Raw genomic sequence first — 26,138 nt, 5'->3', positions numbered from 1 at the left:
GCAGCAAAAGATTTGAAATGCGAACACGGGGCAAACGAGAGATCTTTACAAGTCTCTCTGGTTCTGCCAGGGCTCCGCCATGCATTGGTGGAAGCGGTCAAGCATCCCGGCGACAGAGGAGACCCACTCAGCACTTTGGTGAAGCTGCACCTCCAGGAGTTTGCAAAGCTTGATAAGAAAAATTGCCGACCATCCACCAGCAGCCTCGATAGCCCGCCCCTCTCCTCCTTCGAGGGGCCTGATCTTGAATCTCCTTCCGAAAAGTGCCCCCAAAGCTCTCTCTCCCGCCTGCAGTTTTACCTGTCTCATCCCCAAAACTATGCGCTGGAATTATCAACGGCCACTGCTTGCCTACATGGCAGATCTCGGTCTTCCAGTGGCAGCAGCAGCAACTTGCAGGAGGCCGACACTTCTTCAGGTTTGAATTTGGACACTCTGGCACGCGACGAGCCAATTGGCACGGTTGAAACGGCCAGGACTTGGCGTGCGGGGCAGCCAGCCCCACCTAGCAAAGAGGCTGATGTGGAAACCAGTGAGATAGGAGAGCGGACTTTGCAGCAGCAGAAGAGGAAATCCAGTAGGCTCCTTGTAGCAAGTGCAAGGGAGAAATGGTCTCCTCTGGAGGCGGTTTCCATCAAGGAGGGCAAAAACCCCCATAAAAAACCCAGAAAGGATAATTCAAATCTCTCCTTGCCAACTTCCAAAAATTCAGAACCCCCTGGCAGCTCTAACGAACCCACCCTTAAATTAAAAAATCTTCAGAACCCGCTAAGAAAGAAGAGAGGTGAGTGCACTGTCTTAACCCTAATACAGATTTTCTTGCAGGTGAGCACTTTTAAATGCCAGTACAGTGCTTGGGGTGGTGAAATTCAAAGCAATGTGCCTGCCCAATGTACTCTGCTAGAGCCATTCAGCACCAGGAAGCATGTTATATATGCTGCAGAAACATGCTGCCTCGATTCCTGGAATGTTCTGTCTCCACTGTCCGAGCACCTGGCTCCGAATACTTTTGGAGAGAGAGGTTTGAAAGAGATTCTTAGCCTTCCATAGCAGAGTTAGTGCAATGGTTGATTGCCTCAATTAAGCACATCAAACTCTGTTAGATTTGCTCTCATCCACCTTTAAACAAAATGCTTAGGCTAGAATAAATCCAAGATCCTTGGCTTTTCAGATTGGAAATCTAAGATAAGCAAATGTATGAATTTTACCTTTTTATTGTTTATTTATTTCATATGCAGTCTTTCCGTTACCTGAGACCTGCAGGCTGTAAAAATCTGTTTTACCATGTGGCAGCTGGCTTCTTCCGAAGACGGAGGGAGGGAGAGAGAGGTTAAGGGAGAAGCAAAGGCTGGTGGGAGCCTGCTGAGTCCCACCAATAGTAACTTGTGCTCGGGGCTCAGGTTATCCCTTTCATGCACACAAGTGTGAGCCAGTATAATACAGCAAATACCAGTTGCTGGAAATCAGAAGTATTAGTTGAGGGTGCTTTTTTTTTTGCCGGGGTGCAGGATTTGATTTAAATCAAACTGATTTAAATCACTAGTCAGTAAGGCTTGATTTAAATCCATAGTTTTCAACATAAAGACTACTTCTTGCTGGTATAACTTTAATATGCAAGTTGATGAAGATTTTTAGAATAACAACTTTTCATATTAGTTTTTTTATCCCCAGTTTAATAGGTCAATAATTCATATTTGGACAACTTTTCTGTTGTACTTAGGAAGGAGAAAAATAATCATTACCTTAATAATAACAATTTAAATAGATTTATTCAACTGAAACAATAACATTACAGCATATGTTATTTGCTAAAACAAACATCCATGTTTGTTAACTAATTTAGCTAAACAAAATATATATATTTAGGAAACTTAGACTGTCAGCCCAGCCTACACATGAAAAACTTAAATACTGTCCTCTGTAGCTCACTCGTCATCTTCATCTTCTTCTCTGTTCATAATCTGGAAAAGAAAAACAAGCTTTCCTGCTTTATCGGGTCCCAAACGATTTCTCAATTTAGAATGAATGAGTCCAAAGGAAGAGAATATTCTTTCAACGCCTGCAGAAGCAGCTACTGCTGTTAAAAGTGAATCATTACTTGAACAGTCTCTAAATCCAAGTGCTTAAATGACTTCCACCAGTTCACTGGTGTGGCTTTCTTTAAAATATCTTCAGCAAACATATATTTCTTGAATGGTTCCCTCTTAGCTTTGAAGTTTATTATAGTTGGCATTACAGATGGATGATTGCTGGATACCCATGTCATAGCTAACTCCTCAGCACTTAGGTTTTGACCCTGGTACTGGATATTGACAATATTTGCCAAAAAATGAGCTGGAGACAGTACTTGTCCCATTCGTTTTTTTAATGCTTGTAATTTAATTCTGTCCATGTGTAGTTCTGTTTTCACTCAGTTCCTTCCAAATTTCAACAGCATCAGCAATAAAACAGCTATTTTTCTGTATTTTGTTTAAAGCTTCAGAGATGGGTTTCAGGATGCTCAGCATATGTCCAACATTTCTCTTAAGCCCAATGTTGAGGATTTTGGCCGTGACAGTGCCATCTATTTTATCCCGATTTTGTTCACAAACTGTCATCAGAATAGGCCAGTTCTCGCTATACTGCTCGAAACAGTCCACCACAGAGTTCCACCTAACATCTTGTGGGAGTATTAGCTTGTTTCCACCCATCCTTTTCAGAGCTGCTGCAGCAAAATGATTGTTACGGAAGTATTTAGCAATTTCAACAGCATTAGTCTTTATTTCTGGAACACTAAAGTCTTTGGCTAAGAGGTGCAGCAAATGAGCACTGCAACCATATGTTATTAGCTTATTCCCTTCCTGCTCTTCTAAATTTCTTCTCATCTTGGATACATTTGCAGCATTGCCTGTGACCAAACTGCGTACTAGACATTTGAATTTTTCTTCACATGTTATTATAGCTTTTACTGCCACTTCTTGTAAGCATTCTGCTGTGTGTGCATTTCCTGGCGTATCAATTGTGCAAGGAAGACTTTCCTTTCTTCTGTTATACAAGCACATACAACAGGATCATTGTGGACATTACTCCACTCCATTTCTCTGTCATGCACTTTATCCAGCAGTTTCCCTGCAACATCTGCTCTGCTGGGTGGACTGTATCCTGGTCTCAGTGACTGAACCGTATTAATGAAATGTGGGTTCTCAGTCAGACAGAAAGAAGAGTTCGTTGCATAAACAAACTGGGCATTTTTTTCCCCATCAATTAGCTCTTTTTCTAATCTGCTAGTTTTTATCACAAACTTATCTGTGGTGGTTTCCAGGAGGGAAGGGTTTTTACTTTCTTTTAGGCGATAGTGATATGTGGCTGTGGGTGTTTGATGCTAATGATGCTAATGAAGCACTATCCTGGATGGATAACTCTGAAACTGTAGAACAGGAGGATGGTGATCTTCTTGAAGGTGGATAGTTTCCAGAATCCATGAATTCCCCTAAACACAAAAGTCAATGCTGTTATATTTTATTGTTTATACAATTTCTGCTTATTGTACATAGCACTGCCCCAAAAGGAATATTTGCTTTTCTTCATAACATGCAGTAATAATAAGCAATATAATTTTGCTCAAACATGACAGTTCAAAGTAAAAATGTTTACCAACCTGACGATCCTGCCTGTTCAAATGTGTTTCTTTGGTCATCTTCATCACAGCGCTTATCATGATATTGCCTCATTCGGGCCCCCAGGCCTTGCATTTCTTTGTTGCAGTGTTTGCATTTTGCATGCATGCCTGCCTTACCGATAGGTAAAGGAACTTCATTAAAATATTGCCAAACTGGGTCTCTTTTATGGCCTGCTGCCATTAAAGGTTTTTTCCTCCAAGGAAAGAATGTGATAAACCTCAGGTCATACACACAAAAAGATCCCAAGACTTGTCTGTCTGTGGCTGTGCAGTATTGTGCTCAGAAAGTTTCACTTTCATTTTGTACTGCTTGTCTGCTTGCCCCTTCCTCCTCACACTTAGTTTCACTTTCTTCTTGTGCAGATCTTTTCCACTCCAAACAATCAGAAAAATATTGTTTCTATTCTATTCACTGATCTTCTTGAAACGTAGCACTGAAGGGGTTGATTCTGTATCCATAGGTTTGTTAGAACAATAGGATGAAGGTCTTTTTCTCAACTCTGTTCATGTTATAACATTTTTGCTGTGAAGAAGAGGCATGTGATCTCTGCTGAGTCAAATTCAGTTTTGAGAACTGCAAAAGTAAACCAAGCATCTGTGATAATATCTTGGGGGCAGAGAAACTGCCCAGTAATCTTTCAAAAACCTCTGAAAGAGCATGACATTGTGAATGGATTAATGGATTTTATTTACCAAAAAAATTAAACATGTACAGTACAGCCTTATTCTACACAATTAAAAAACTAATCTTTATTTCATGTTAGAATAACCTTTGGGTGGTAATATATTTTCCTCAAAAAGCATTTTATTTAAAAAAATCTGATTTAAATCAAAAAATCTGATTTTTTAATATATAACACTTAACACGGTAGTCTCTTAAGTGGTGTACAGTAATGGTCGAAAGATAAAGCAAAGGTAAATCACTTAAAATTAATCCACACCCCAAATCAGAAAACATACTTAAAATGCCTGCTAGAGTATTTTTTTAAAAGTCTTCAGTTGTTGTTGTTGTTTAGTCGTTTAGTCGTGCCCGACTCTTCGTGACCCCATGGACCATAGCACGCCAGGCACTCCTGTCTTCAAAAAGTCTTCAGTAGGTGCTGGAATTTCAAGAGGGAGGGGGCCTTTCTGCTCTCAGCTGGGAGGGACTTCCATAGGATAAAGCCAGTGATGTTTAACGCCCCCTCCCCGGCTCCGGGTACAAGCTATGTGTCCGAGCCACATGGGGCCTGGGAGGCCCTTCTATGGCTGCCCCTGACATTGGAGGTTAGATGAGTGGCTGAGCCTCATTGATGCACCTCCCTCCCATGGCAGATCTGCCTGGCACCTTCCTGAGCATGTTGGGGTCTGAACTGGGGATCGTTCCCATGCAAAGCAGGAGGGGCTCTTCATTGATCTGAGCATGGGGGCAAGTCATGTTTGAATTGGGCCAGCATTCGTGTGGATCATAAGGACTCTCTGCAAGGATTTTATCACTTCCTGGTGCCTTATTCCTTCTTGACGCTAAAGAGACCTTTCTTTTCTTGAAGGCGCTGAGGTTCTGTCTGCGGAATTTGTTCAGTCTGCCGCGAAGGCCGCCCCCTCTCCTGAGAGCCTTGGAGTGGAAGAGAAGAAGCCCCGGCACTCGAAAAACAAAAAAGACTCCACCGCAGAAAAAGTTTCGAGCGAGAAGATGAGCACAAGGAACCAGAGTAAGAGGACAGTGACCAAGATGCTGAGTCAGATGCTATAAAGTCAATGGCTAGGGAGCCACACATGGCTGATGGCTGATCACCGGAGGGCCACCGGAGGGCACGAGTCCCGTGGACCATGTCCCAGAGTGCCAGGTCCCATAGAGACAGAGACAGGGCCCCCATGGGTGCCTCTCTCTGAACCTGTGGAACTGAGTGCCTTCCACCATACCAACAGAGCAGGGAGTGCAGGAAAATGTACCTGCCTGCAGGCCAGAAAGTGCTTCCTAGAAGCCTGTGGTTCCTAGAAAGGGAGGTGGATTTCTTGAAGCACGTTGTTCATAGTGCTTCCTGTGGGTTCATCAGCAGGAACGTGAAGATGCTCAGGAAACTATGGCTACCTGAGTTTGACGGGATTTCTCTATAACTACCATACTGGCCTGCATATGAGTCGCACTTCCCCCCCAAATTCCAACCGTGAAAAGTTAAAGTGCAGCTTATATTTTCGACCTTAAGCTAGAAGCACGGCGCAGCGGCGCCAGGCCCATGTATAATCCCCCGTCCTCTCCCGCCAAGGCTGGGAAGGGAGAGAGAGCGAGGAAGGGGAAAGGCAGTAACACAGCCCCCCCCCCGTATGCAGCTAGGAACAGCGAGGAAGGGAGCAGCTTATATTAGGGTGTTGGCTTTTTTCCTCCCTGCCCCCTTGCAATTTTAAAGGTGTGGTTTATATTTGGGTGTGGCTTATATTCAGGCCAATACAGTACCTACAGTCATGGGGAAAAGAAAGTACATCCTCTTTGAATTCTGTGGTTTTACATATGGCATAATAACAACAACAATCTGTTTCTTAGGAGTTCTGAGGTTGTATTTACCTGATTTAAAGACCTGCTAAGAAACAGATCATTGTTATGATGTCCTCATATGTAAGACCACACTTTCTTATCTGTAACTAACTACAACAACAGTTAGAGAGCCTTTTAAAATCCTACCTTTCCTCCTAAGAGGCCACTTTGTCCTTACAACGACCCTGCGAGAGAGGTTAGGTTGAGACATAGCGACTGTCCCAAAGTAGTTACTTGGCAACCTTCATGACTGAACAGGGATTGGGAAAGTTAGCATGAAACCACAAGTGCTGCACCATATTGGCTCTCCAAAAACCACTAGCCTTTAATGGTGCTTTTTCGTAAGGGTAGAACTGTGTTAGCAGCCCGCTCTGAAACTTGCTCCTTTTCTTACACAGTGAAGAGGAAAAGTTCCCATCAGCGGGAGGACGAATTCCCTCCGGCAAGCCAGGGGGAGGCTAGCGATGAGAACGATCCTTGGAGCGAGAGAAGCCTGGCCCAGGATGCTTGCCCATCTCCCAAAGTCAACAACTGCGACTCCCACGCCTTGAACATGTTGGCCGACCTGGCGCTGAGCTCCAACTCCCCGCTGCTCAGCAACAGCAGCGGAGCCTCCTTGCCCCCCAGCCCCTCCCGGGAGCGCCGCCGCTTGCACAAAGGGAAACATTCGGACAAGTCTTCGGATCACGAATATCACAGAGTGACGAAGAAGCTGAAAACGGCTTCCCTCTCTGGCAAGACGGGCCCAGAGTCTGATTTGTCTCCTGAGCAAAGTGGTGGGGGCAGAGAGTCTCCTTCCAGCTCTCATGAAAGAGACCACATGCGTTCCAGCAAAAGAAGGGCTGCAAAACCCAGTTCGGCGACACCTCCAAGGGAGATGGGTTACCTTTCGGATTCGAGCATTCACTCCTTGATTTCTTCCGAGCACTCGTACGCCTCCCCGGTGTCTGAATCTTGCAAGAAGGGGTCCCCGGGTTCTCACGGTGCCAAGAATGGTGTGAAGAATGCCAGGCCGGGGCCTTTAGTTGGGAAAGTCATGCCTTTCCGGCACCAGCAGAGGATTTGCCACCCGCACAAGCAGTTGAGGAGCTACGTGCCGTTCACGCGCTCTGCCGTCATGGCCACGAGGTTGAGGGAAGACTTCTCCAAATCCCATAAAGTGACCTTTTGCGACAAAACTGTCAAAGTGACGTTCCAGTGGGAGGCGGAATACCCGCCGGACTTAGATAGCAGATACACTAATAATTCCTTAGAGAGAACGGTAATTCGAGCTGTACATGGGTAAGTAATTCTCAGCTTTGGAAAGATACTCATTGTATGAAATGCATTCAAGCCACGAGTAAGATAAATAAAGTTATAACTAGGTAGAATTAAAAGCCTGGCAATAGTGGTGAGAATGCAGGTAGGAGCTGGGTGATCTCTCCAGGATCATGAACTGTGGCCCAGAGAACAAGGACATTTGGAGGCTGGTCTTTTAATGCCTTGGGCATATCGTAGGGGGCAGACCACTTCTGTCAGGTTCTTGGGGCCAACTTGAGCCATTATATAGCTATATAGGCAACTCTCCGCTCATGTGGTGGTTACGTTCCAGGGATAGCGTGTAAACCAAAATCACATATAGTCAAAACATAGTGGGTTCAGTGGCAGGTGGGGTTGCCAAAGTCTTTTTTCCCGAGACACCCGCCTCCTTTCCACCTCCTGATGGCATATATATATATATATATATATATATATATATATATATATATGCCAAGTATGTAAAGCTGAAGAGTTACCTCTGTGTTTACAACCTCTTCTTGAGAAGCGCAGATCCTTAAATGGACACGAATCTGGTAATTTGGTTGGTTGAGTGTGTTGAGAAGGGCAACAACAAATTATTATTATTATTATTATTATTATTATTATTATTATTATTATTAACATTTCTGTACCTTCCTACAGTAGCTTTATGCATCCCCTGGTGAAAAGTGTCCAATAGTTTGATCTTTTTTTTTTGGACAAGGTAATAATCATAAATAAGAATTAAAATGTGCACCCCACCACCAAGACCATTCCATTGTAACTATCCAACCTCCCAAAATTTCAGCACCTCTTGCGATGGTTTGACCCCTTTCCATTTTAACAGTACAAATTCTACAAACAGCCCTTGAAATATTTGAAGGTGGCTCTCATATCGCCTCTCAGTTTCCTCTTTTCCAGGCTAAACATACCCAGCTCCTTCAACCATTCCTCATCAGGCTTCGTTTCCAGACCCTTGATCATCTTGGTTGCCCTCCTCTGCACACATTGCAATCCATCAACATCCTTCTTAAATTGTTTATGCAGAATATGCAGGACCCAAGACAAAAATGAAGCGATTTCACCCAGTCAGGTAGAGAGCCTTAAAATAAAACTTATCAAGAATAAGTCTGCATTTCCTTTTTCTGTAGGCCCTGGGACGACCGCTTGTTGGATGATTCGGAAGAAATTATGCGCATTCTGTATATGTGGGCGGCGCTCTTTTATAGCAAGCCGTTCAGATCCCCTGCAGTAAGGAAAGTGATTGAATACAAAAACCCTGCCAAATGCGTCACACTGAAAAGCAGGGTGGATTCCTTTGAAATCATCGACGACGATTGCGAGGGATCGTACAGTTTGGAGAAATGCCCCGCGGACTCTCTCTCTGACGATAACCAGACGCCCAGAGAAGCGGACGAGAGGGCGGTTTCTTCCTCGGAGAAGCCCCTCTCCTGTAATGAACTGTCCTCTACGAATTGCATCGAGGATGAGGCCCCCATCCTTATCCCTGATGAACCCATGCCTTTGGAGGAGGAGGAGGAGGAAGAGTCCCATGTTGCTGCCAGCAAGCCGAAAGAGAAGGTTAATCCTTTTGACAAAGTAAGAAAGACTTCGGTAGATCAGATGTCAGTGTTGGGCAGGAGGCAGATGCTGAGTGCCAAGAGCCTGGCTGGTACACTTGGCACCATTTAGCAGTGAGAGGCTCGGAGCTACAGCCGGGCATAGCTACATCTGTAAAACCCTATGGGTGATTTAACTTCAAAGCCTGGAACCTCTTGCAGTTTTTGAGAACTGCCTTCTAGCGACTCAGACCACTGGTCCATTTGACCCAGTATCACGCCGAGTTAACTACACTGACTGGCAATGATTCTCAAGTGTGTCAGACACGAGGCTCTCTGCCCTGTCTGCAGGTGCCAGGGATTCGACCTGGGTTCGGCTTGCCTAGTGAGTGTTCTGCTGCTGAGATACAGGCCCTGATAACCTTGAGTCTCATTCATGAGTGAAAATTGGGTAGAGTCGAGAGCCTAGAGGTTCCTCACCCATTATTGATTGGATTGATTTGATTTGATTTGATTATCTCGGGGCGGTTCACAGAACAAAACGTACAGAGTTTCCTAATAGACATTTTTATGGATAGCCACCTGTCAACATGTCCTCCATGAAACCTTGGAAACTATCTATACAGTGGTACCTTGGTTCTCAAACATAATCCATTCCAGAAGTCCGTTCGACTCCCAAAACCACTCGAAAACCAATGCTCTGCTTCTGATTGGCTGCAGGAGCTTCCTGCACTCAAGTGGAAGCCATGCTGGATGTTCGGCTTCCGAGAAACGTTCGCAAACTGGAACACTTACTTCTGGGTTTGTGGCATTTGGGAGCCGAATTGTTAAACAACAAAGCTGTTCGAGAACCAAGGTAACACTGTATGGAAGTTAAAGGGAAATCGGCTTTAAATGTAAGAAAAGTCTTACCGATTCCCCTTTAATTTCCATGGACAGTTCCTATCAATTTTTTCTCTTGTTCCTGTTAGTAGTATGACAGTAGCCTCTATGGCAAATTGTGCTGTAAATCCCATAGAGCTTGATGACCTTCCCCAATGAACTTGGAACAGCCAGCGGAGACAAAAAGCCAACACATTTCTTATTTATTAAATAACTGGGATTAAAGAACCATCTTGGTTCAGGGAGGAGGTCTGGAGAAGAACCTGGGAAATGGAAAACCCTCACTTTTCAGGGCCCTATTTATCTGTTGGATAGCATTGCAGAACCTGCTGCCATAACCTGCGACAAACACAGTGATTTGAACTCTGCCCACGACAAACCTTCCCCTTTTTGCTAACCAGATTGAATGGCGAAAACAAGGGAAGATTGATGGCTAGGCCACAAGGCATGGCTAGCAGAGACGATTTGTAACAAGTTGTGGCAGCTTATTCTTGAAGCAGCACAGTGGGGTAAACCTTGAAGGATCTTGAAAAGGTAGGAGGGCCGAGGCTCTCTCAACTCCAGGCAGGATGTGTTGGTAAACGTTTGCACCGTGCTGTGATTTTGTTTTTCACTGCTCTAGGATAGTTTGAAAATTTAGATAGCTATGGAGAATTATTTTTTTTACTTTTTGCCTTTCTGTCTCTCTGAACTTTTGAAATTTGGAATTTTTATTTCAGGTGGCTGTGGAGGAACCTGATGAACCGGATCCTGCCCTCTCTGCAGAGAGCCAGAAGAGAAACTTGACAGATGAGCATACCGAAGGGTGTCCGAGGCCTCAGGAGCGTGGAACTGATGCGGAGGCGACTGCAAGTGTCGACTTAGCTGAGGTTTCCCAAAGCGATGCTGCTTCCAAAGATGTGGAACTCCTGGAGAATTCAGCCAGCAAACAGCCTAGTGCGGACACGATGGCTGGTGGCATTTCTGCAGAGAAGATTTGCGAAATAAAGGCTTCCTCTCCTTCTGCAGAGGAGAAGGAGGGCAGCCCACAGAGTGGTGGCGCCGCGTTGCTACGTCCTGCTGAAATAGCCTGGTTAGAAGCAGACAGCGATTGTAGGGAAGTCGACAGACCTTGTAGAGAAGGGAGGGGGTCACAGGATCTCCCTGCAGATGAGGAAGATATAGAAAGAGAGAGCATGGGGTGCGAATCAATTGAACTCGCTCTTTCGGACAGCATCGATGCTGACTCAGAGCCCCGAGATGTGGACTTGGACCAAGAGAACAAAGAAGAGGAAGGTTGTGCAATAGAAGACAGAGAAGCTGCCAGGGCCTCTACATCCCCTGGAGGCAGCCCAATCACCTTTCCACCATCACCAGCCACAGTTTCCGAGCATCAGGCAGAATCGCCTGGTACCCAAGAGGACTTTGTAGTATCAACCCCTAATTCTCCAGAGCCAACAGATGTTGTTAAGGGTTTCTGCCTTTCAGAGGAAGATAGAGAGGGCAAACTGTTTGATTCCCTTCCATTACGGACTAGCCCTGTAAATCAAATAACCCATGAGGACGTAGCCCAGACTCCAGAGACAGAAGACGCCTTTGAATTAGCCAAACACCCCATGTCTCCAAACCAAATGGATGTGGCTGAAAGCACCCGTAGGTCCCAGGAAGATAATGAAATCAACCTAGAAGATTCAGCTTCTGCACAAGCTGGTGAATTAAAGGATATGGCAACTCAGGGAGAATCTGTAGAGAATCGAGATTCTATTGTACTGGCAAACAGCCCCAAATTTCCAAACCCAGCCAATTCGGACGATACTTCCTTTGGTTCCATGGAAGAGAAAGGAATGAATCTGGCTGATTCCGTTTCACCGGAGGCGAGTCATGTCCATCAAACAAGTCCTGATGATGTAATAGAATTGCCAACTGCCCAAGAAGACTCTGCGGAGTCAACCAAACATCACATATCCCTAAATCAAATGGATTTGATTGAAGACATTTCCCAGGAAGAGGGTAACCTGGCCGACTCAAGTCCTCTGCAAGCTTGTGGACCGTGCCAAGCGCATAGCAGCACATCAGTTCAAGGGGAATCCACAGGGAAACAAGAAAATTGTGCTTTAGCGGCTCCAAATCTTGCACCTGAAGAAGAAATAGACTTGGTCGCGGGTTCCTGTGTTTCGCCGGAAGAGGATGGAATCCACATGGCTGATGTGGTTAAGTTGCAGGTTTGTCCTGTCTATCAAGTAATATCTGATGAAGAGGAAGAGTTGCCGGGGAACCAAGAGCACTCGGCTGAAAATAGCACACTCACAGAGCAAATGCGTTCAGCTGAGGATTCCTGCATCCTGCAGGAAAAGGAAGCCCTCCATCTGGTAGGTGTGGCTCCATTGCAAGTGAATGAACTGCAGTGCAACACAGCCACTCAAGAGGAATGGAAGGCCAGGCAGACAACAGAACGACTTGGTGATTCTCAGGGCCAGGGCTGGCATTTGGATAATGAAGAATTTGACACCAGTACCGACAATCAAGTGTGTGGCGTTAAGAGTGAGGACGCTGAAGTCTCTCCTGTGCCCCGAGAATCGGCATCTGATGATAAGCTAAGCCAAGCTGTAGTTACTGTGCCTGAAGACATCAGGTCCTTTCTCTATGAGTTGATAGATACAGTGAGTGGCATGACAGCCGTGAGCAAAGAAGAAGCCTTTGCGAAAGAGAATCCAGCCTTAAACTGGATTAGTTCAGTTACCCTTGAGTGTGTGACCCCTCCTGAGAGTGATGAAGAGAGTTATGCCACTGACAAGCTTGCCCATTATGACCCCAAATGGGCGATGGCAGGTGACCCTTCAGCGCAGCCTAGCAACAAGAGAGACTCTCACGTGGCTGTACAAAGATACAGGTGGTATCATTCAGCACTGCAGGGAAGCATAAGTTCCGCTCAAGTGGATGTGGCTGAAAGGAAGTCTCATCAAGAGACAGGAGCTGCTGCGGAAACCCTTGAAAGTTCTTGCTGCCCGGAGTGGGAAGACACGGGTGCAAGAAGTCCAGAACGCCCGTTCCCCTTGATCCAAGCAGCTGCGTTGTGTGGGGTTGACCCAGGACAAGTTAGTTCGGAAGTGTCCATGTTTAAGGGCGAAGACCAGCTCAGGAAGGCAGGCAGAGAAATGCTGCCCTTTGTGCCATCAGTGCGCCCTGTGGAATGTTTATCCGAAGAATCTGGGTCACCTGCACATGAAGACGCACAAGATCTGTATGAAAACCTGGTAGAGAATCTGGAGGACTCTGAAGATGCTCTGGCTGGTGAAAGACCCGTGTCATTTGTCGGAGGTACGGGTATGAATATAAACTGGGAAAATGAACGTGTTACTGTGGACGGTGTCCCAGAACTTTGCGGAGATGTGCATCACAGAGGTCAGCCTGAGATACCGTGTACAAGATCCGCTGCCTCACCAGATGCCTTGGAAATGAATTGCGCCAGTGATCTGAGCTTTGAGAACGAGCTGCACAAGGGTGAAGACTGGATGTATCTGGAAAACAAGGTGGCGGTGCCTGATACCGAGACTGAGACTATCCAGTATGACTGGCCGTCCTCGTTCAGGGAAGGCGATAGGTCTGTGCTGCCTCCTCCCAAAGAGTCAGGACCCCTAAAGGAATATTTAAACTTTACTGTGACCAAGAAGCATCAAGAAAAAAGCAGAACTTTTCACGCTTCCAAGAGGCGCAATGCTTTTTTTGGAGAGCAGGAATGGAAAAACTTCTCGGATAGGGCTTGGAGGGTTCTGAACGACCCCATTCAGAGCACTTTAGATATGGAGTGTTTGCGTTTCCACGATAAGCTAAAAAATACCCTAAAGAAACCACAACCTCCTACCTCTGGCGAAGGTACTCAGGAGCGTTTGCTTCAGGTAACGGCAGAGACGTTGCCATCCAGAAAGGTCCCTGAAGCTCCTGAGCTCAGTGTGCCACCCAGGAGCCGAAGCCCGCTTCTGATAACTATTTTGAATCGGGGCCTGAGGCACAGTGCCCCACACTGCACCCCCAGAAGCAGACATAGCGACCCTTCCGAACCTCCTTCCCCGTTTGCTTCTGCCCAGGAATCAGCGAGCAATGCTGCTAGAACGAAAGGTCAAGGACAAGGGCCATCCGCTCCTTTCCACCTCAACAAGTTAACGTACAAAAATAAGCTAAAGGATTCCCGAGGAGACATATCGGTCATCATGGACGAGTTTGCCGAATTGAGCAGGTTGATGACGCAGGGCGACAGGCAGGCGAGTTCTGCGGCCAGAGAGCCAAATCCTACCTCAGAAGATGCTGTGGAGAAAATGTGTCCCTCCTTGCCTCGGGGGACACCATTCTACGAGCAGCTCTTCACCGAACTGTGCAGCACACTACATTTCAAGCTGAAAACTGTTGCCCAGGAAGCTTGCAAAAAGCCTTATGCATTCTACCTGGTGGAAACGGGCGACAGTCCTTTCTTTGGGAGACTAAAGGTAAGATGTTTCACATTTTAAATATTGCACCAGGTTTTAGGCATTGGCAAAATCGGCAACGGGCGACAACTCTTGGCTACACTCTAGTTTGCAAATCGGGAACCGGGCCCTTGTCTTGCACGCTCCTTCTCAGCCTGGATTTCTCCCTTAACATAGGGAGCTCCCTTGCACCGAGTCAGACGGTTGGTTCATTTAGCCCACTGTTGTTGACTTGCAGTGGCTTTTCAGGGGTTGCAGTGGCTTTTCAGGGGTTCAGGACTATTGAACCCGGGGGCTTCTGCATGTAAAGCAGATGCCCTGACCCTGGCCTTTCCAGCGTTGTTGGTGTGGAATGATGCTAACCTGGTTTCCCCTCTGAACCAGGGTATGCAAACCACCTTCTAACCCGGCTCAGGAGGGGAACCTTGGTTAGTGTTTGCGCATGCCGAACAGTAATATACTGTGATCACGCCAGAGACAGGGTGGCAGGGATGTTGTGCGTGTGTGGCCCAGGTTTCCACACCACGATGTCCAGGGTGCCAGCATTGGAGTTTAATGTTGAAAATGGCAGCACCAAGTGAGGGTGCCCCAGTATCACCATGTTGACAAAGGCTGGTCCGCTTCATGGTGCATCTCCTCTTTGCTTGGGCTAGATGGCTTTTGAGGTCCCTTCTGGCTCTGATTCTCTGGGTGTTCAGTCATTCTGGGGCTCTAGCATTAAAAAAAAAACCCAAACCCACTCTCAGCTGTCCATGTCCCCCTCCTCTCTTTGCTTTTGTTTAAAAAAAGGAACATCATATTTAATTTTAATGTGCAGGACTTGGTTTCCTCGTTGCATGGAAAGTGATTTTGGATGGGATTCTGCTGCAGTAAACAGCCTTGGGCGAACCTCCCATTTAAAGAGAGGAGAACAGGACAACAGAAGTGTGATATTAGCAGAATAGTGTTGGACTATGACCTGGGAGACCAGGATTCAAATCCCCACTTCAGCCATGAAGCTTGCTGGGTGACCTTGAGCTGCTCCCTGTCTCTCAGCCTCACAGGGTTGTTGTGAGAATAAATGGGGGAGGGGAGAGAGAGAACCATGCAGACCACCTTGAGCTCCTTGGAGGAAAAGGTGGCATATAAATGGGAAAAATGAATAGCAATGAACATGATGGATTTTGTTTGTACTGGATTAGAAGCCTCGTCTCTGTCCCTTCGCTGCAGAATTATCCTGAATTTCTGTTGCTGCTTGAAGACATAGAAAAACTCTGGTTTTGTTTTCATTTTTGCTTTTAACTGAAAGCAGCCATTCTGGTTTTGGTGATGGATTTCTTTTAATGTTATGTTTCAGAGCTTGCTGAAAAAAGGGAGTCATATGGAAATGAAGCCTCTGCATTTTTGTAAGACAAGCCGCCCCGAGGGAGACAGACTGATGGTCATCATTAGGAATGAGGATATATACCCACACATATATAAAGTAGGTTCAAAAGTGCCTTTCCTGGGTGGCACAGGAAAACTAGCTTCCGGATATTAAAAGCTGGCTCTCTTCCCTCCTGCTGCCAAATGCTTCTAACATTCCCCCTCCCTGGTGCTCCAGTGCTTTACGAAACATAGGAAGCTGCCTTTGTACAGGCAGACTTTCGGTTCATCGAGCACAGTTTGTCTACACTGACCGGCAGCAACTTTCCAGGGTTTTGCACAGAGGACCCCCTGGGCTGTCAGGAATTGGACCTGGGTTCAGTTCTGCATGCAGAGCAGACCCTCCGCCACCGGTATGACGTTCGATTCATGATACTGGTTTCAGACATCACGGTTTCCCAGTCGTCGCCAACACTGGGCGTAGCGTTCAGCTTCCTGCTAATCTTGAACCGCAGCCTTCACTGAGGCAAGTTTCCTGTCCCTGTGAGGTTGTGAAAGAGAAGCTTGCTTACAGTGCCGTAAGCATTCTGCAACTTTGCTCGATCGTACAGGTGGCAGGATTCCCCCCTCCATCACCCTAAATTTGGAAGGCTAAACAAGTTTTAGCAGGGAATACACAGGCCCGACTGCTATCTGTTGTGGGTCGGAGTTCCTGTTTCTGTGTGTGCCTTCCTCCCTAAGTCTGAGAAGGGTCAGATCTCCGGCTTGTGCACCCTCTGCCCACACGAGGGAAACGTAACCAATGGACCCATGCTGAACCTGAAAAAAATTTGTCTCCTGGGCAGATCCCTTCCTTGCTGAGGCTAAAGCGCTTTCCCAGCGTGAGCTTTGTGGGAGTGGACAGCCCCGAGGACATCTTTGACCACACGTATCAGGAGCTGTTCCACAGCGGGGGCTTCGTGGTGTCTGACGACAAAGTGCTCGAGGCGATGACAGTAGGTGAGATGTTGCGCCCAGGGTGCCAGTTCCGGAAAAGCACAACTTTCTGGAGGGTGGTGTGTCTTTGGAAACAGTGCACAGGGATTGTTTCCTGTGACTGAATGTTGTGACAGTATAAATAGAAGCAAACCTCCCTGCAAGTAGAAAACAAGCATGTCAGGGAGAATATGTCTCTTCGTGTTAAATATTTGTCTTCTGCTGGAAGCCTCGCCCAGTGCACCCCCGTACCTCTCATCCTTCTGTTGAACAAAAGGATGTACATCTTCAGATCAGAGCCTGATATGACCTATAAGCACCCTCATTTAAAAATTGAATCCCTTGGACTTAACAGTGTTTTTAATAACCTCATTTAGGTTAATGTAGGTAGCATAGAGGAGGGACCCTGTGGTTGTTAATGGTGCAAGCTGTGAGCCATGAACTCAAGTCCAGCTTTCAACTCACTGGGTGACCTTAGACAAGCTGTACTTTGGGGGGGGGGAATCTCTGGCTTGCTAGACTCCCAGTTATCATTATACCTGCCCGTGATGCCTGGGGAGTTGTGGTCCGAGAACATTAGAAGGGCCAACAGATCACTGCTGCAAACTCCCAGCAACAGACACAAACACTCCCAGTTGGAAATATATGGGGGTAATAATTCTGCCATAATTAACAAGAGTGGCTGTAAACACAATAGGGTATATATGAAATGCTTTGAGCATTTTTTTAAATCACTGCATTCGATACACCTGCCTCTGCTCTCCGTTTATGGTTCAAAGCAGCAACTAACAACGTAAGAGACATTGTCTGTGTTTGCATGTGGCACTAAACCATGGCTTAGCGTCACGGAGCCCAAGCCGTGTCAGGCTTGCACACTCCCTCTCCTCTCATGGAGATTTGCTTCACTTAGTTTCAACAAATCTTGGCTTGCAAACCACTTTGCAAAACCAGGAATCCCGGCTTCTAACATTCTAGTTTGGTAAACGAGGTGGCTTCATACCTCCCTGGTTAGAAGTTGGCTTGTTTTGAATCTTGCTTAGAGTGAGTTGCAAGCCAGGATTCCTGGATCCTACAACGCAGTGAGCCCACAAAGGAAGAAGGGAAGGAGGGTGCAAATCTGACATTTTGCTCAGACTCATCCCTGTAGTGACAAACCATGGTTTAGTGCTACATGTGAGCACATCCAATATACAAGATGAATGGAAAGGGATAGGAAAGCCAGCCAATCCAGGTACCAATTTTCTGTTCTTTTGCATATGGATAGGACGGAATGGCCTGGCAGGAAAGAAGGCCAATGGTCCCAGTCTAGCTGATGGAGGGGCCTTGCTTTCTCGCCTCCCCCTCTGATGCAGCCAGCTGGATGGCTGCTGAAGGAGGCAGTTTGGGAAGGAGAGGAGCCAAATGACTACTGGTCCCAGCTGGGTCCACAGAGGGGAGCCCTGCTCTCTCCTATCTCCCTTAGATGCAGCCTGGTGCATCTCCCATTAGTATGGTGCTCTGCAGTGCTACGTATGAAGTCCCAAATACCTGAAAGAGCATCTCACCCGATACCAGCCACCTTGGGCCCTACGATCAGGAAGGAGGCCCAGGTGCTGGTCGTGCTGCTGGGCATTGCCCTGTCAGCGTTGATCCATGACAGGGCCTTCTCAGTGGTAGTTCCCTGCTTGTGGAACACCCTCTCTGGTGAGGTGTCTCGTTCATTATTAACATTTTGGAGGAAATTTAAAACGTTCACCCAGACATTTAATGGCTGAAATACTGTTCCCTGGCACCCTAGAAATTATTAACCTTTGAGGATACGTGACATATCCCGCCCCCCCCCCCCAGTATTTATTAAATTCTTCAGGGTTTTTTTTTTTAAGGGATGGGATGGCTTTGCTGTTTTGTGGGCTCCTTTGAGAGGAAGGGTGGGGTGAAAATCAGTAATACTGAGGATGATTCAGTAAACAGCGACAGTGGCAATATTGATTGCTAAGGACCGGCAGCCTTAATAACCGGGGCTACCCAGCTGTTACCATGTGACAGTGGAGACGGAACTCTAGGCAGCCAAACTTTGTCGTTTTCACTGTCCTGTTGTGCTGATGCTCTTCCTGCAGGGGAGCTGAAGGATGCCATCAAAACCTTGGAGAAGCTCAACTGCAGCCACGGGAGATGGAGCTGGCTCCTTCACTACAAAGAGACCAAAAGACTCCGAGAGGACGCCAGGTGAGGACGACTCTGCCGCTGACTAAATCCCTTCTCCTGCTAAATCCCTGCAGAGTCCCCACCCCACCGCTTCGCATACTTGCCCCCCCCCCCCGTATTCCATCATTGAGGGCCACAAACTTCCTCCTGCTGCCCTGGAGAGAAAACCTCCCCGTCCCACGAGCACAGCCTGCCGGGATACTCACTTCCTTTATTTACAGACTGCCCAGTTTCAAGCTCTCAGGTAACAAGAAGACCGTTTAAAACAGGGGTCAGCAAACTTTTTCCGCAGGGGGCCGGTCCACTGTCCCTCAGAGCTTGTGTGGGGCAGACTATATTTTGGAGAAAAAAAATTCTTATGCCCCACAAATAACCCAGAGATGCATTTTAAATAAAAGGACACAGTCTACTCATGTAAAAACACGCTGATTCACAGACCGTCTGCGGGCCGGATTTAGAAGGTGATTCGGCCAGATCCAGCCCCTGGGCCTTAGTTTGCCTACCCGTGGTTTAAAACCACAGTTAACTGAAATGATCAAATAAGTTGATTGAGGCGTCGGATGCAGACCCTGGGTATGCACACAGCCAGGCCCTTATCCGAGTCAGTGCTTCCACCTGCCTCCCCTCCTCCTGAGTAGCTGCCTCGGAAGTTCCTGCCTGGCACTGTCTCCTCTGCTGCTGTGGCTCCATGCATGTGAGGTCCAGCCAGGAACCCAGGCAGTGGCCATGGGGACCTCTAGTCTGGGTCAGGGGTGTCTGGCTCTGCTGCACTGGAGATCCACTTGAGGACCCTGCTTTCTTAGTTGCTCCTTGGGAGGAGGTCTGAACCTGGGCAGAACTGGTCTCTGGCTTGAGGACATTACCTAACCATGTTTCCCCTGAACGCTGCTTCCAATCACATGCCTGCAGTGGGCTGTGAGAGAAAGAGATCCTCTGGGTCCCGAAAGCCTGACTCTCTCTGCAATGTAACACACATGTGCCCTGCTTCGCCCTGCTGCTGGCTAAATGAAAAGTATTCAGTTCCTCTGAATTTCAGCACACAGACCTCCCGTAGGATGTTCCTGCATTATTGTTCATTTTTTATATGATGTCATTAGCACAGGAAGCAACTCTCTGGGCAGAACCCACCATATGAATCCTGCATTTTAGGGGGTTGGACTGGATGACCCTTGGAGTCCCTTCCCATTCTCCGATTCTTATTCTGTGAATAAGAGGTGTGCTTTTTGGGCACCGTCCCGAACTCAAAGCTGTTTGGGACCAAACTCCCTTAACGTTTTGTTCTCCTGCAGGAAGGACCCTGCAGCTCACACCAAGGAGATGCTCCTGAAATCCTGCCAGGGTTCCAACATCACCGAAGTTCTCCACTACCATCAGTGCGATTCCAAGTCCTCCCCGAGATCCGAGCATCTGAATTGCTTGCTGAACTTGCAGGTTCAGCACATTAGCAGGAGATTTGCTGTGTTCCTCACAGGTAGGGAGATCTGTGCAACCTTTTGCCTCATCCCACACCCTTGGGTTATAGTGAGTTGGAGCAGTGGTCCATCAGTATTGCCTGCACGGACTGGCAGCAGTGTTCCCGGATTTCATACATGGACATTCCCTGTCCTACCTGGAGATTGAACGTGGGACCTTCTGTATCCAGAGAGAAACGTAGCAAGTTGCCCTACACAGATGCTACAACTCTTCCAGTTGGTTTGGCCTTGCCATATCCTGACTGTGGGGGCACTTCTCATATGGATATCTTCTCCTCTGCCCCCAACACACACACAACCCCAACATTTCCAGGGCAGTGTGATAAAGGAGGTGCAGACAAGCAACCTTTGTGGGTCCTGGCCATGCTGAGAGGAGTTTCCCACCGCCTTGAGCTTTTCCAGAATTTCCAGAGGTTTAGAGTACAGTCGTACCTTGTTTCTCGAATGGAATCCGTTCCGGGAGTCCGTTCGACTTCCGAAAAAAATTAAAAAACCAAGGCGTAGCTTCCGATTGGCTGCAGGCGCTTCCTGCACTCAATTGGAAGCCACATCAGATGTTCAGCTTCCAAAAAAGTTCGCTAACCAGAAGACTCACTTCCGTGTTTGTGGCGTTCGGGAGCCAAAACATTTGAGTCACAAGGGGTTCGAGAACCAAGGTATGATTGCATTCCTGAATGGCAGAGCCACCAATGAGACCCTAATTGGGACCAATGAGACCCTAATTGGGATCATGAGGAAAGAGGTTGAAAATAAAAGTGTCAATATCATAATGAGATTGTGCAAATCTATGGTGCGACCACACATGGGATGCTGTTTTCAGTTCTGCTTCCCATACCTCCAAAAAGAAATTGTAGAGCTGGAAAAGGTTCAGAAAAGGGCAGCCAAAATGATCGAGGGTTTGGAGCTATGTTGGGAGCTTTTTAGAAAAAAACGAGAGCAAACTAAACATTTGGGACTTTTTTCTTGTCTTTTTTAAGGGAAAAATGCAGATGTAGTGAACTTGAAAAGAGGATTAGACAAATTCATGGAGTCGATGGCTGCTAGCTATGATGGGTATATTCTACCCATGGTCAGATGCAGTGTAGCTCTGAATTCCAGTTGCTAGTATTCCCAAGGGGAGTGCTCTTGCACTCAGGTCCTCCTCGCAGGCTCTCCCAGAGGCGTGCAATTGTCCCCCTTGAGAACAGGATGCTGGGCTAGATGGGACTTTGTCTTGAACCAACGGACAGGCTCTGCTTACATTCGTGTGTGTTCTCCAGGTGTTGTGCACTAAAACTCCCATCACCTCTGACCATTGCCTGGTGGGAGCTGTAGTCCAAAAGCAGCTGGAGAGCAGCACTATGTTTGCTTTCCCGATACAGATCTGGTCTTATCAAGAGCAAAGGCACACAGGGGCATTTTGGGTTCCTGCTTCCCAGCTCGGACGCACCCTTTCTTTGTTACTGCTGGTTGACCAGTTTCACGAGGCCACAGCTGATATTGGAAGCTCAAGCATTTCCCCCAACCAATTCCATCCCCGCATACCCAGAGCTGACCCAGCTCCCTGGAATTTAGCTTGTTGGGAAGCCATCTCAAGGCACTGTATATTTTGCAGACATAGCAGCAGTAACATCTCCTTTTTTCATTCGCTCCTTGTAGAGAAACCCAGCGCCAGCCGAGAGGCCATGGAGAATAAGGGGATCCTGGTGCAGGATGTAAATACTTTCGTTGCGACGGCTGAAAATTTGGCAGCACCGTTTAGAAGTGGCTGTTGGTAAGCGGGAAGCCACACGGGTGGTTGTTTGTACAGGGGAACAGCACAAATGGAGAAAACTGGAAGGCTTGCTAGCATCAGCCTTAGAAAGTGGGCGGATTTCATGAGTGGCAGGTATTGTGAGCACTCCCTATTCCGCCCCTGTCCCTGCCGCTTTTTTTTTTTTAAAGGCCAGGGGGTCGGAACTGCTTTCAACCAAAGGTTCACAGTCCCTTCTGGGCACTGAATGGGGTGGGCGGGGCCAAATGCAAAAGTGGGAGGAGCAAGAGGGACGATCACTTTAAGGACACATTGCAGCCAGACCGAAATGCTTTGGGATGTGAGAAGTATGGCCTGGGGGTAATCAGTCTGTACTGGGGATGAGTCAGAGGGTCACAGAGTTGGAAGGGTCCCCTAGTCCAGCCCCCCTGCAATGCAGGAGTCCTGAGGGCCAGATGAAGAAGTTTGGAGAGGCTGCATTTGACTCCTGGATCCGAGCACAAGATGTTAGAGCAATATTGCCTACGCGAGTTGGTATAATGCCCCAGAGTGATGAATCAGGAAGGCCCCAGTTCGAACCTCACCTCTGCCTTGAACTCCAGAGGTGTACCTGAAAGCATACCCCTCCCTCTGCTCCTCTCCATAGTTGCAATTCGAGGTTGATAAAATATTGAGTTCCCTTGCATTGGAAGGATTATTTGGGGGGACAGGGACCTTATGAGTCAGCAGATATCGTTGAGCTCACATCATCCTTATTGAACATGATGGGAACTGGAATCTCAGCATCTGGTTGCTCACCCCAACTCAGAAAGTGCATGCATGTGAAATGCTTTGAGCACCATAAAAAGACTAAAAATATTTTCATTGTTTCTGATGCCTCACTGTGAACAGAACGGTTGAAGGGCTCCCCCTGGTGGTCTGCGAAAGACCTGCACCCACAGCCCAGTTTTTTCTGCCTCTCTTCTGTCTCCAGCCCAGGTGCCTCTCCGTTGCTTTTTCTGTTCTGTGGGGCCTCCCCCAAAGAGCTCTGTGTGGCTGTTTTATTCTTGCAGCAGCTATGGGAGAGAAGGGGACTGGCCAAATGTCAGCCGGTGATCTCCTGGATTAACAGATATTTGAACCTGGACTTGACATCCACTTCATCTGCTTGTGGATGTTTCGATGATTAGAACAGCTGCAGTATATGCATATGAATTAGGTTTAAACCAAGGTTTCCCAAACTTGGGTCTCCAGCTGTTTTTGGACTACAGTTCCCTTCATCTCTGACCCACAGGTCCTGCTAGTTAGGGATGATGGGAACTGTAGCCCCAAAACAGCTGGAAACACAGGTTTAGGAAACCCTGGTTTAAAACAAGGCAGTGGGCTGTTGGAGATGTTGAGCTGAAAGGGGAAATGTTTGTGCAACAGGAGACACCTCAAGGATACCAGCAAGCAGGTTGTCGCCTTTGACCATTGAGATGCTGCTGGAAACAAAAACACTGTTTGAACTTGGACCAAAAGTGTACAGTATTATTCTCCTCATAATTCACGAGGATGTTGAATTATGGCAGGCCGTGCCTTTTGTGTAATAACATCTCCCTGCTCCGTATCAGTTTGACGTTTGCCATTTTGAAATATGCAGTAGCATCAAGAGTGGTCCTTACTGTGATGTGTATCCCTTTATTTTAGGTAACAGAGACAGATGCCTTGCTGACCCTCCATGGTCCTAGCGCAGAACGCTGAACAAACCTGTTCAGTCCCAGGAGAGAAATTATTTTTTTCTGTTTCCTGACTTGCACAATAAAAATTGTGCCTCAAGACACCACGCATAGGATGTTTTCTTTCCTTGTTCTCCCCCACTCCATCCTTGAGTACAACGGTAGCGGTTTTATTTAAGGGCTGCTGTTTTATTTAAGGGCTGTAGGGAAAAGCCTTCTTTATTTAACCACAATGTGGAAAAACCTTGTAAGAAAATTATTTGTGTTATTATTCATAGGAATTGTGTTGCATAGGAAGAAGCGTTACAATGACTGGGTTGTGCAGCTAATTATAATTATCATTGTGGGATGGGGCAGGGGAGGGTGGGAGAACCTGTGTTACTTGAAGATTTAGGAATCAGTCTGTTGGAGACAGTTTTTCCAGACATACGGTACCTAACAGGCTCCATCCACCTGTAGCTTCACTGGCTCAGATTCATTCAAGCAGTGCAATGGCAAAGCGGAATGAGTCACAGGTGGATCGTGATTGGTGTACTTAAATCACAAGCAACTTGGGGTCTGGTTTCCCCCTTTTTAAAAAACATTAAAACAAGTTACTGTGCAATGAAATTTGCCTTTCAAGGTTTTTTTTTATTCATCTTTTGCTGATGGGTATTAACTAGTAACAAGCAGAAGTCCACCCCACCCTCACCCTTTGTAGATAGCAGAGTTTGAATTCTTGAATTTAAAACCTCCTTTCCTCTCTGAACTATTTATGGTGTTGCAATAAAGGGCCTCCCCGGATTCAGCACCGATGAGAGGCGAAAATGTATCCCTTTGTAGATTTTTTTTTTGTAACTAACATTTTTAAATAAAGCTGGATAAAAAGTTGTTGGCCTGACTCAATGCGAACAACATCAAATGACTGGGAGGGTGACAACTGCCGCAGACTCCAAAAGTGTGGTTCATCGTTAACTGTAAAGTGGTTTTTGCACTGGGGCAAAGAGCTTCGAACTTGCCAAAGTAGAGTGTGGGTTGGCAGCAGGTCGACAGACAGCAATTTTGGGCGTGAGGTTGCTAATGAATGAAGGGGTCAAGCCAGTATATTGGCAGCTGTGAAAAAGGTGAGTTCCAAGGGACAGAAAATGCTGGAGTCACAATGTCCTCTGGGGCAGCTACGGTTGGAATTTATATTTCACTATCATAAAATCTGACAGTGGCATGGGCAGTCTTTTCTGCCATCACATTGACCAGCTTCATTGGGGCATTCTGCTTGGCTTCTCAGCATTGCATTGGAGTAAGGCTGAGATTCTCACTTCAAATCTGTCATTAAGACCCGGTTCTCCCAGAAGATTGATGGTCAACGGGCCTCAAGTGCTAATCATTCCTTCAGATTCTTCACTGTAAGCTTTCTGCAGAGCAGGGATAGAGAAACCAGTCTCAATCACGATAGGACTCCAGTTCCCATCAGCCCCAGGCAGCATAGCCAGTGGTCAAGGATGTTGGGGGCTGTAGTCTAGCAGTATCTCTGCTGTAATAGTCCTGTCAGAATTCATCAGTGTTGTGTTGTGTCTACCTAGGGCAAATCCCTAGGACTTTGAAACAGGAATATTGAAGGGCACTGGGAAATGTTCATAAGCCTATGACCTAGACTTACCAGGATCTCCTCCATTCACCCTCCCACCAGGACACCCCCCCACCCCCCACGTCTGCATACTAGGCAAAACATATGCAAGCATCATTGCATCCACAGCGTCTTCTCCAAATTCCAAGAGGGGCTAAAATTACTGAAGCACCAGGTGACATATATGCTATTGCAAACTGGTTTAGTGGTTACTGCTTGGCAGGGGCCAAGAGAGCATGAATACGCTCTTAAAATTCTCTCAAGTGCGTTGAGCACCATTTGGTGGAAAGGGAGAAATCCCAACAATGAAAACTAAAGTCCAGCCTTGCGCTAGTGTTTGTGAGAGCTCACACTGGCAGAATAGATGGACCTTGCCAAATGTTCAAGCAGAAAGTAAAGCTGCCAGAAGCCCCCCAAACACCAGAAAGAAGCTCTCTGTGCAGAGTATCTCCCTGGCAGTTCTAAGAACTCGGAAGTTTGCAGGATCCACAGCTGAGCTCCCAACTATGTATATGGCTAGTAGACCATTTTGTTTTTCAGTGCTTCACCTGGACACCAAGAACAAAGGTGATGCAGCTAGGAGGCGGTTCTTAACAGGTTTGCGTATTCGGAGACTATCTGGAAATGATTTGCTGAGGGCCAAGAGCTCAAAGCCCACTTCGTGCCTCAACCCAAGACCACTTTCCCCAACCCATCTGAGCGCAAACCTTGCCCTCAAGCCCTACCAGGGGCCTGTGCATGCGGCTCCTTCCCCATCTAGAGAACACTGTGGGGCAAAGGGGGAGGGCGACATGAGAGGTGAA

At 47.0% G+C, this 26,138-nt stretch overlaps 1 protein-coding gene across 4 annotated transcripts in view; it reads left to right on the top strand.

Moving 5' to 3' along the window:
- TASOR2 (transcription activation suppressor family member 2) overlaps positions 1 to 24,602 on the top strand; it is a 55,030-nt gene extending 30,428 nt beyond the window's left edge. For 2 of the 4 annotated variants that reach the window (XM_035128553.3, XM_035128555.3), the window contains 11 exons: positions 5 to 784; positions 5,188 to 5,349; positions 6,569 to 7,451; positions 8,600 to 9,047; positions 10,609 to 14,349; positions 15,665 to 15,790; positions 16,518 to 16,671; positions 18,744 to 18,852; positions 20,121 to 20,302; positions 21,942 to 22,056; positions 23,704 to 24,602. In XM_035128553.3, coding sequence (XP_034984444.2) covers positions 5 to 784; positions 5,188 to 5,349; positions 6,569 to 7,451; positions 8,600 to 9,047; positions 10,609 to 14,349; positions 15,665 to 15,790; positions 16,518 to 16,671; positions 18,744 to 18,852; positions 20,121 to 20,302; positions 21,942 to 22,056; positions 23,704 to 23,707 — 6,704 coding nt within the window. In that variant the 3' untranslated portion in view covers positions 23,708 to 24,602. Of the gene's footprint in view, positions 1 to 4; positions 785 to 5,187; positions 5,350 to 6,568; positions 7,452 to 8,599; positions 9,048 to 10,608; positions 14,350 to 15,664; positions 15,791 to 16,517; positions 16,672 to 18,743; positions 18,853 to 20,120; positions 20,303 to 21,941; positions 22,061 to 23,703 lie in introns of those variants that run through there. The other 2 variants (XM_035128556.3, XM_088651756.1) reach the window with 2 other exon arrangements.
- Positions 24,603 to 26,138: the final 1,536 nt, after the last annotated feature.

Source organism: Zootoca vivipara, chromosome 9 (genome assembly GCF_965207765.1).
Source record: "Zootoca vivipara chromosome 9, rZooViv2.hap1.1, whole genome shotgun sequence".
In the NCBI taxonomy this organism is placed as follows: Eukaryota; Metazoa; Chordata; class Lepidosauria; order Squamata; family Lacertidae; genus Zootoca; species Zootoca vivipara.
The sequence above is the reverse complement of the archived record's forward strand: the minus strand, read 5'-3'. Positions and strand labels throughout refer to the sequence as shown.